Source organism: Syngnathus scovelli, chromosome 11 (genome assembly GCF_024217435.2).
Source record: "Syngnathus scovelli strain Florida chromosome 11, RoL_Ssco_1.2, whole genome shotgun sequence".
Lineage (NCBI taxonomy): Eukaryota > Metazoa > Chordata > Actinopteri > Syngnathiformes > Syngnathidae > Syngnathus > Syngnathus scovelli.
Genome location: NC_090857.1, coordinates 2773673 through 2783397, shown reverse-complemented (window position 1 = coordinate 2783397; position 9725 = coordinate 2773673). Strand labels below are relative to the sequence as shown.

The 9725-nt window shown below is 46.6% G+C and overlaps 1 protein-coding gene across 1 annotated transcript; it reads right to left on the bottom strand.

Annotated features, from left to right (window-relative positions):
• Nucleotides 1-2913: 2913 nt before the first annotated feature.
• On the bottom strand, nucleotides 2914-9014 carry dhrs3b (dehydrogenase/reductase (SDR family) member 3b). Its single transcript, XM_049734083.2, has 6 exons — nucleotides 8566-9014; nucleotides 4728-4871; nucleotides 4429-4548; nucleotides 3544-3782; nucleotides 3341-3466; nucleotides 2914-3265 (listed from the first exon to the last, which is right to left on the bottom strand). The coding sequence occupies exons 1-6, from the start codon at nucleotides 8758-8760 to the stop codon at nucleotides 3181-3183; spliced, it is 909 nt and encodes a 302-aa protein (XP_049590040.1). The 5' UTR covers nucleotides 8761-9014; the 3' UTR covers nucleotides 2914-3180.
• Nucleotides 9015-9725: the final 711 nt, after the last annotated feature.

The window sequence follows — 9725 nt, the reverse complement described above, 5'->3', positions numbered from 1 at the left end:
ACCTCCACGTCCACACTCCATGTCGCGTGACCCACATGCGACTCACCTTGAACAAGACCAGGTCGCGAGCAAAAACAAAGGTGGGTCACCGAGTTCAAGCGCAACAGTCTTGCACGATTCTAATAACTAAATCGCCGACAAGTGTGTGAGAAAGAAGACTTTTTGGTAGCGCTGTCCCGCTCGGGTGCCCGGCGAGTTTACCAAATGCTGCAAGGAGAACTTCGCTTGACCCTCCCACGCCCTTCCCCTGCGAGTGTCGTTGCCTTCTGAAAAGCAGCCTTCACTTGGCTTTGTTTGTCCCTCAGGGCTCGCCTCCCACTTTTGCGCCGCTAACTGTAGAACACAACACTGGAAAGCACATGTGAAACACAGCCTCATGACCCAGAAAGACTTTTGTCTTTTCTTTTTTTAAATACGTGCTCAGAAAATGGACTTGCTTCTTCTTTTGAAATTTCGATGGGTGTGAAGCCCCTCTTGCGTATTTTCATTCTTGCCACAAATGATTACAATTTTTCTGGCGGGCTCAACAAGGTTGACAATCTTAAACAATTCAACAAAGAGTTTCCAAACTTCCCGTTTCTTCAAGTGGCATGCTACCCTAGTCAAAGCGGTGAACACAGTATTTGAATGATCTGGAGATGCTGTGACTTAATTGCCAGGCCCCATCTCGTTTCTCTCAGTGGATATCTCTCAGCGTTTACCAGAGAATAAGAACTTTTTTGTCATCTTTATTGCTCGCTGAGCTGCCGCTGTTCTTATTTTTTTGCCTCGATACGATGTTCTTAACGAGCCCCAGGCGGCGCGACACGAGCGCTGTGCGTGCAGCCACGAAAGATTAGGATTTATTTCAGAACAAACGTTATTTGCCTACCCCACGCTGGAAAATTTCTTTATGCCTTGACTACATTTATCTGCCATGCTTGTGTGTGTGTGTGTTTTGACTGACAGGCTCTGGGCTTGTTGCTCCCCTCGACCTTTAACACCAATGTGTACAATAAATCTGGCCCTTTGACAGGTGGACTGAGGCGTCACGGCCGGCCCCTTGCCGTGGGTTAGGCCCGGCTCTTTTTATCACGCTAGTCGCCCCGTGATGGATGAACCCCGAGTGGCGAGCAGGCCGGCGGTGGGGAGAGAGGTGGCCGAGGTGTCGAAAGAGGCGCCACCTCGTTGCCTCGCCTTTGCGCAACCTCAGGACAAGGTCCACCTGTCTGCGTGCTTTATTGCAGGTGATAGTCCATCTTTAACCGGTGTCCGATAGTGCCTCGAGTGCCGAGAAGGTAACAAACTACCGACATCCCAGAAGTCCCAAGTTCTAGACAAATTTTGTATTTACTTGCAGAAAATGGAAAACGCTCAAAATATTAAATCAGGAGCAAATAAGGTGCTTTTGCATGAAGTCTTTTGCATTTAAAACATGCCAGATCCCTGCGCGGAAAGCCCACTAAATCCAGATTTGCCATCTAATAATAATAAAACAGCATTCTCCTTCCCTTAAAGTCAGATTAAAACTTAAAAATAGAAAGCATGCAGGAAACATTACAGTCTAAAAGAGTCAAATTCCTTTGAGCTCAAGTTCGTGGTCAGGGGCTAGCAACACTCAGGAGGACAAAAGCCAAACAGTCCCACATTTTAGGTGTGCACACCTCTTAAAAGTGATCAGAATGAGAACGTGTGTGACTGCTGACTAAATTCAACACACCTGGGGGTCACCAAGTCCGGTCTTCAAGGGCACCACAGCCTGTTTTAGGTGCAGCCCTACTATGCCACACCTGGTTGACCCCTGTGCTTGCCAGTCGCACGTGAGACCTGGCAACACAGACGAGTCACATGACAACAGGGAATCATCCCGGCTTATTGGGGTCAATTTAGACGTTTTCACGTAGCAATTGGCTGTGTCGGGGAATTATTGGAAGTCCAAGCTTTGCTATAACAGCTGCTCACTGACCACTTATAAAATAAAACAATAAAAATAAATAAATAAATTCCAAGTATAAACATTGTGGCATCTGGTCACAACTGACTCTGAATTTCTTGACAGAAGAAAAAAATAAAAAATCATCTGCTTCCACCTGCGTTGGGTCAGTCACCCTGGCGCTGAGGGAAAAGGGCCTTCCAAGTCCGCTTTGATTTATTCACTATTTGGCTAACCCTGCACTGAACCTGCCTCGGGAGATTTCAAAACCATTTTAGTTCTCCTCTTCCACATACGGCAGCCTCCCAGACCTATTTCCATCGCGAGGAGCCGTTCCGTCCCGCTCGGCTTTCGCAACAGCTCAGCCTGACAATGAGAAACAGGGCCCGCAGTAGGGGTCACCTCCCGAACACGATGCGTAGCTCAAGGAAGAGGCGGGCAGGTCGATTACAAGCGTACTCGTAAAGCAAAGTGAGCAAACAATAGCCCGTGGGTCAAATAATCCCCGCCCACCAACCATTACATCATCAAGAGTATCTGTTGCATTGAAAAAAAACTGAAACCACTATTGACAAATTACGTTACAGTGATAATGTGTATTAAATCACTGCACACTCAAATGAACGTGTCAGCTCAAATGAAAGCATTGCGCTTCTGCTGACTCACAGCTAGTGCGCCATCCATTTAATGTGCGACATTGACTTTTCGTCCCCCTATAAAAGAGCATTCATGGCCATTTTATGTGGTGCATGAGATGGGGGTCAGACACGGTGGCCACGCCAAGTACCACCGAATACGTCTTAGATCATCTGAGACATTGATGGATTCCCTCGTCGTGTTTCGGGAGAATTCCACCCACCGTAGATAACGCCCTCCGCCTCCTCGTTTTATGTCTTTAACAAGATAATAGTCGCGTTCACCGAACACACGTGGGGCGTAAATTTCAAAACCGCCATTACGCTGCGACAGCCATTAAAATCCCGACCCGCACACGAAAGAGGTCATCTCTAGAACTGCATTTTATTATCTGTATTTTATGCAAATAAAAACAAGGAGTTAAAAAAGATCTGACTAAAACAAGGGGCGCAGGTACAGACTTCCATCTCTGTCCATTATTTACAAATCTTAACGTCAGTCCTTCATCACGTATATTCCACCCTGCAGAAGCAACGGTCCCTCCGCGATGGCGTCTTCACCACCTCCAAGTACCACGAGGTCCATAGTTCCCTTTTTCAACTCAGAATTGGCGGGGTCACCCGCATCCAAGCTCATGTCCGTCCTTTGAACGTGTTCATGCAAGTATAGCTCCCCGTAAACTTGTGGATTTCTTCAAGTGCACCTTGTGGCATGAAGCTGGGAAGTTGAGAACGGGAAGATTAGAAAGTTGAAGCGAGACTGAAAGAAACGCACGTCGGGACCCGAGCTCACCTTTTGAGAACGACAAGCGCATGCATGGTCCAAGGCAGGTAGAGAAAAGCCACATCTGCTCGAACCGCATCCACAGTTTTTTGGGCAACCGCCTCCGGCCTCAGAGGTGGAAATAGCTGAGGGAATCTGCCAAAACATGAATTAAGATCACATGAAGACCAAATCAGGAGCCTCCGCAAATGTCAAGGGGTTTGGTTTCCCACCTGACTCTCATGCCCTGGAACATTTCCGTGTTGGTGTGGAAGGGAAGAACTGTGGTGCAGCCAACGCCCGGACAGTCCAGCAGGCCCAGCGTCAAGCTCTCCATGAAGGCCAGAGACGAAGCCTTGGAGGTGCAGTAGTCCACGGCCCCGGGGATAGGCGACTGGGACAGGATGGAATTGATGCAGACCACGTGACCGTGCTGAAGCTCCAGCATCCGAGGCAGGAAGGCCTTTGTGGTCTGACACCAGAACGGAGGGAGTGAGGGAGGGAAGAGATGTTATGACGGGAATGAATTATAGCCAGGAACCGGCCAAGAGTCAAGCCGCAGATTATTTTTCCATTTCTATTGAAAGGGTAATTGAATTTCCGTCTGCATATTTCCGTCTTCAGATCTCCATTTAGAATAATGATGCCACGACTTCCACAGGCCCCCTCGGAATGTTTCAGGAAATGAAGCCTTCAGAAGCATTCCGCTTAACCTGCACCTCCGAACTTGTCAAGCTTGACAAGTTTGAAGGCTCGCAATGAGGGATTCTCAAAATCCCCCGTTGAGCCTTTTATATCCTTCCAATCTACTCTTTCTTATTTTAATATCGCCAGCTTCGTGACATTTGCAAGGAAAAGTAATTTTGACTAACACCAGGAACTTTTGCACCTTCATCAACAACATTTTTCATTTTCTCTGAACTATTGCCAATATTTGATGTGCTATTTTTTGATGAATTGCTGTTTTTGTAAAGCGCTTTGCTATGGCCAAGGCCGTTGTTAAAGCGTTATATAAATAAAGATGTATTATACTAAAGTTGTAATAATTTTTGATCCATTAAGGTCAAATTTCTTGAAGAAAAACACAAACCAAGCAAAAACTCAATCATCTGACTTACCCAAAACTGTCCCATGGTGTTGATGTGTTGCGATTTCAGTAGGGCATCGTCGTCGCTGTCCATCAGACTTTTGCCGTGGACCACAGCTGCGTTGTTCACTAATATCGTAACATCTCCAACCTGAGAGCCAAGAGAGGGAAAAAGACATTGGCAAGCTCACCACGTCTGCTTCGATGAGATAATGCACTTTGCGCCACCGGAGCTGTCATCAACATTCTTCGCTCTTAGTTTGACATTTCACTTGAAGTATAAATCTCTACACCAGATGGGAGCGATGAAGCGGCTCGGAGGTGGAGTACCTTCTCTCGAACAACCTTGGCTTGATTGTAGACCTCTTCACGATTGGCCACGTCGCAAAGGAAGTAGTGGCACTCGGTTCCCGACTGCGAGATCTCTGCCGCCGTCTCTTTGAGGCACTTCTCCGTGCGGCCCCACAGGATCACCTGCAACAAAGGTCAGGACTTTAAAACGGAAGCAAACATGCAATTTGGTCGTTAGTCATGCCCAACAAAAAAGTGCGTGTGCCTTTGCACTCTTCATTGAGAGGCCATTTTGACTCCGACAAATAGTTGTCAGGCGGATTAATTGTGTGTTTAGCTGCCGTGTGAATGAAACGTCTCTTCATCCAGCCCGAGACCAAACGAAGGCCCAGTCATCCATCTGAGCGGGGGTAGCGGTGGGCTGGGACATGGGGGTGCGAAGCTGGGTGGGGGGTGGGTGTACTAGTGATTGGGCAATTAGATCTGTCAGTCTCCGGGGTCAGGGAAAGGTAATGAAATCAGGGGGTGAGCCCTCCTCATTTCTCCAAACACAAATTCTCAAAGAGATTACACGGCCTTTTGAGCAGATGAGCCCGCTCGCTCACTTGTGCTCAGGAAGCCTGAAAACGTGCGCAAAGTGCTGAGGGCGCGAGTGTGCCATTTGGCTGCGTGCCCGCCGCTCGGGATAATATCTGAGGGGGAAAGTGCGGGAGGTGAGCGCCGCTGGCTAAGACCGTACGGGCCTATTGATGACATCGTCTCCACTTTGCACTTTGAGTTTCGATTGTTATTTTCTCTCACTTTAAAGACAAATGGGGTGGGACTGCATTGCGTGGTATTTATTGGCAAGGGTATTTCGGTTACTTAGAGAGTGAAGTTCTGCCTCTGTGAGTGAAAATACAAGCCATGCTTTTCATTGTCACCACAGGCGGCACCAGCAGGTTCTTCTATTTCTATTCAAACTGACATTTGGATTTTGGCCATTTCTCCCAAAAAAGAACTGTAAAAGTTCAAGCCTCCCAGAATAAATATTTTACGTGGGCCTTTGCATCTTTGCATGATTGGCCGTTACCGTTGCTGATTGGCAGTGGGCGACAGTCGGAGCCTCAGCAAACATGGAAATTTGACACCAGCGGCTAACTCGATTCGTTTTTTGTTTGCCAGGCCAAGAGAGATAAGAGCAAAGCAGACAGGTTCTGATGAATACGTGAGAGCTTTTAATGGGATTGGCTTCTTGCAAACAATGCTGACAAAGAAGCCTCACACCTCCCCCCCAAAATCTCATTAAATGGCATCCTTCTAACTGCACTCACCTGTTAAAAAAAAAGCACATTTGATTGATTAAGGTTCATCGGCCGTCGCGACACAAACAAGCTCAAAGCAAACAAGGATTAGCAAAATTGAAAGGAAACAGTCGGAAAGCCGTTTTAATTAACGCCCGTAGCAGCCGCTTCTCAATCAGTTGAGCAAAATGGACTCTCCAAAGAGACATGGAAATTTAGACTGAAATGTATCGTCGGGAAAAAAAACATCTTCAGTGTACGCTTTAGAATTTAATGTTTGTGATTGAAATCCAAGTTTGGGATGTTAGCCTGACATTTAAGGATGAACTTGAACTGCACTCAAGTGCAGGAGAACTTGCAGTATGTCCAAATGTTCAATGTCAGCACATTCAGTCCATTTTGTTGAACAGTAAAATCCACAACAGGTGTTTGAACCATGACAACCACGTCCACTTGTAGTGCATGACCCCTCTTTGGCTCTTTTGGAACCTTCGGACCATACTCTGTGACTTTAATCTCAGGAGCCGCTCCGAGAACCCGTTTGAAGCCTCCTGTTGGTGTCACAATGTCAAAAAAAGGAAATTTGGTTCAATTGTAAAAGTTAAAGTGGATGTTTCGTGAGTATTGGGGATGTTGCACAGCTTGAAACGAAATCTCGAAGGAGAGCCCTTCGCAACTTGACGACAGTCGCATGTTACACCCCCCCCGTCCCGACCCCTTTTCAATTTCACACCCGCCACACTAAAGGGCTACAGAGGAGGTAGAGGGGGCAGCGGGAGTTCAGGAGGCAGTCGCCTGCCGCTGTCTAATTACTGCAGAGACAGCAAGGTCACTTGCAGGGCAATACCCAGCTGGGAGTGGTGTGCTTCCCGCCTCCATGCACACACTCACAAACACACACACACAGACACACAAACCTGTTGTCACCACTTTGGGTTCCAACCAATGCACATTTTTAGGCAATGAAGCAATACTTTGTTACTGGACCTAGTAGGCATCAGTACAATAGCTGAGTAAGAATTTTCCTAACACTTTTCATTCCTTAAATCTGAAAACTAATATGCATGTACATCCTCCTCCTCACATGGTCAAAAATGGCTTTTTATGTTTTCAATCTTTACGATGAACCCTAAAGAGTGAAAAACAAGGACAGCAGTGAGATAGAAGAATGAGAATCTGGGCACATTTAATGATGGTGATGTAACATAATAAGCAAATTAAGCATGCTGTGCTGATTTGTGGCAGATATTTCTGCCTGCCTAAAACATATTGTGAATTTGGAAAAATCTCAACAACCTAACTTTTGTGAGTTTTTTCAACCCATGTATGTGTGTTTCTACTTGAGTGAGTATTTTAGACACCTCTGCTGAGAGGTTTCTCTTTTTGGAAGCCATCCCTACAAAATTCTTCGGTTTATTGTTTCGGAGCATCCTTCTGCAAGAGTTCTCCGCAAAGCCCATCTCTGAGGATTCATTCATCAACTCTGCAGTTTGCCTTTCATGCAGCGTGGAAGTTCGCAAAGAGGAAAAAGGAAATTCTGGCCTGACAATCACAAAGGAGGGACAGTGGGGGGGTTGGCGCCGGTTCACATCAGAGGTTAGCCTCATTCAAAATGGCCCCGCTGTTTCCTCTTAGCATCTACAAGTTTGTCGCGCACATTAGCGCAGGTGTTGTTTTCATTGCCTTCGCACCTTTGTGGCAGCCCAACAATGAGGCGCTGAAAAGCGGGACGACAGCTTTTGTTGTGCAGCTGCACCCTGAAAAAGACTTTTGAAAAAACACTCTGAATTCCTTCTTCCTTTTTTTGTAACCTTCCTTTTTCTGGACATATTGATAACTTAAGTGCATTGGAATCATCAGTCCCGCCACTAATTCAATATGCAAAAAAAAATAAAATCACTGATAATGCTAAATATTATGATCACAGGGCAGACACCAAATAAAGTGGGAGGGAGAAATTATGACGATAATAATGACGAGGACTCCCAAAGGCCTCTGGAGATTTGGAGGCCCAAGCGGCAGCTCCTTGGGAGGCTTGAGGTACTTGAACATGACCAATTGCATGAGAATACTTTCCACTGATGGGGGACTTGAGGTTGCCATTAGTCACTTTTGAACATATAAAAAATGTGTTTGACAAAAAAATTAAATTGAATTATTCTATTCAGTCAGCTACCATATGATGAAATCAAAGTGTGCTCATCTGTGATTGACACTTTTGGAGAAGTATAAGAAAATGTTGAATATTGTGGACATAGTTTGCATGAGAGATGTTTTGCTTCTCGGATAATCAGTGTCAATCAAAAGTAAAGCATCGGGCACTCATTTGCATGCAGCTCTTGTTTTGGATCGGTTTGCAGACAATAATAACGTGTCCTCTGGATGACTCCTTCACATGGGTTTTCGTAGTGCGCCTACTGCCTTCTCGACATGTCAATCCCATCTCAGCACTTCCCACAACACGCGTCACGACAGCTCCGCCGCTGTCGGCCATGAAACCTCTGCGTGACCCCAGCTGTTGTGTAACACTCCACGTTGCGCAGACACAACAACAAGCGTGCACAAGTGGAACAAGTCGCTGCTATTTGGGTTACCTTCCTGGCGCCCTGGTTGGCAAACTCCTTGGCCAGGTGGCGTCCAATGCCGCGTCCCCCTCCCGTGATCAAGACCACATCGTCGCTCAGCTGCTTGCGTCTGCTCGGCACCAGCCAGCGCACCGCGGAGCGCACGACGTAGAAGAGCACTTGAACCGGGAAGAGGAGCACCCGACACGCGCTCCTCAGCTCCATGCCGGCGAAAAGTCTTGGTTAGGCTGCACTTTTCTTTCCAAAGTTTCACCTGCCGCCCTCGATCATGCGTACTTTGAGGAGAAACGGCAAAAACTCGCGTCCAAACTTGATGACGTCGCCGCTTTGCTAGCTCATCCCGCCTCGAAGCCCACGCACCAAACTCTTGTGCGCTCCACGAGCCGCCGTGCGCCGCTTTTATATACGCGCGCCTCCCGCCGAACGTGGAGCGTGGAGACGAGCCGAGGGCAGTCTGCAAAGGAGCAGGAGGAGGGGTGGAGAGGAGGACGATTTGGGGTGGGGGGTGGGGGGACAGTAATCCTGATTGACACTGGTGTAGAGGGCCTCCAAAAAGTTGTCACTTCACTGCTCTCCAGGGTGCAAAAAAAGTGAGTTTATCTTCACTGATAGATGCACTATTTAATAAGCTAATTACAAATTGATTTAGCTTATCAGGTGAGCAAAATGCAAAAAAAAAAAGATAGGGAGTCAAACACCCAGCGGTCACCTCAGGGGTCAGATGAAATACACCGAAGGGACTCCACAACAAGACTTGTGCCATTAGTTAATTGAATGTAAAATTTATTTTAAGTCATTTATTTGTTGAGACTACATTCAATAGCAGAGGTGTCGAGTACAGATAATTGAAAGTACATTAAAATAAATAATTTGGGAGTAAATCGTTGTTGTGCCTGCCAGTGTCCGCAAATGTATGTTTGGTCATACGCCACACTACCGACCTTTTTTTGACTATACCATTTTTTTGTGGGGGGGCTCAAATATATTTTCTAAAAACAAGCATAGAAAGCATGCAGTCAGTTTATGTGTATTAATAAATATGCCATCACTGCCATCTACAGATCAGATGGAAAAGTTCAGATAAGACTCTCTCTCTCCAACCCCCCCGCCCCTCCCACATGTATACATTATTAACGGTAATGAAAAGTCACATAAAAGGTCAAATATGA

What these genes read in the sequence shown, in the direction of transcription:
- dhrs3b (XM_049734083.2), bottom strand. Translation starts at nt 8,760, where the DNA reads ATGGAGCTGAGGAGCGCGTGTCGGGTGCTCCTCTTCCCGGTTCAAGTG. An exon ending in CCAACCAGGGCGCCAGGAAG is followed by an intron (nt 4,872 to 8,565) that starts GTAACCCAAATA and finishes CCTTTGTTGCAG; the next exon opens with GTGATCCTGTGGGGCCGCAC. An exon ending in ACACCATGGGACAGTTTTGG is followed by an intron (nt 3,783 to 4,428) that starts GTAAGTCAGATG and finishes TTCTGGTGTCAG; the next exon opens with ACCACAAAGGCCTTCCTGCC.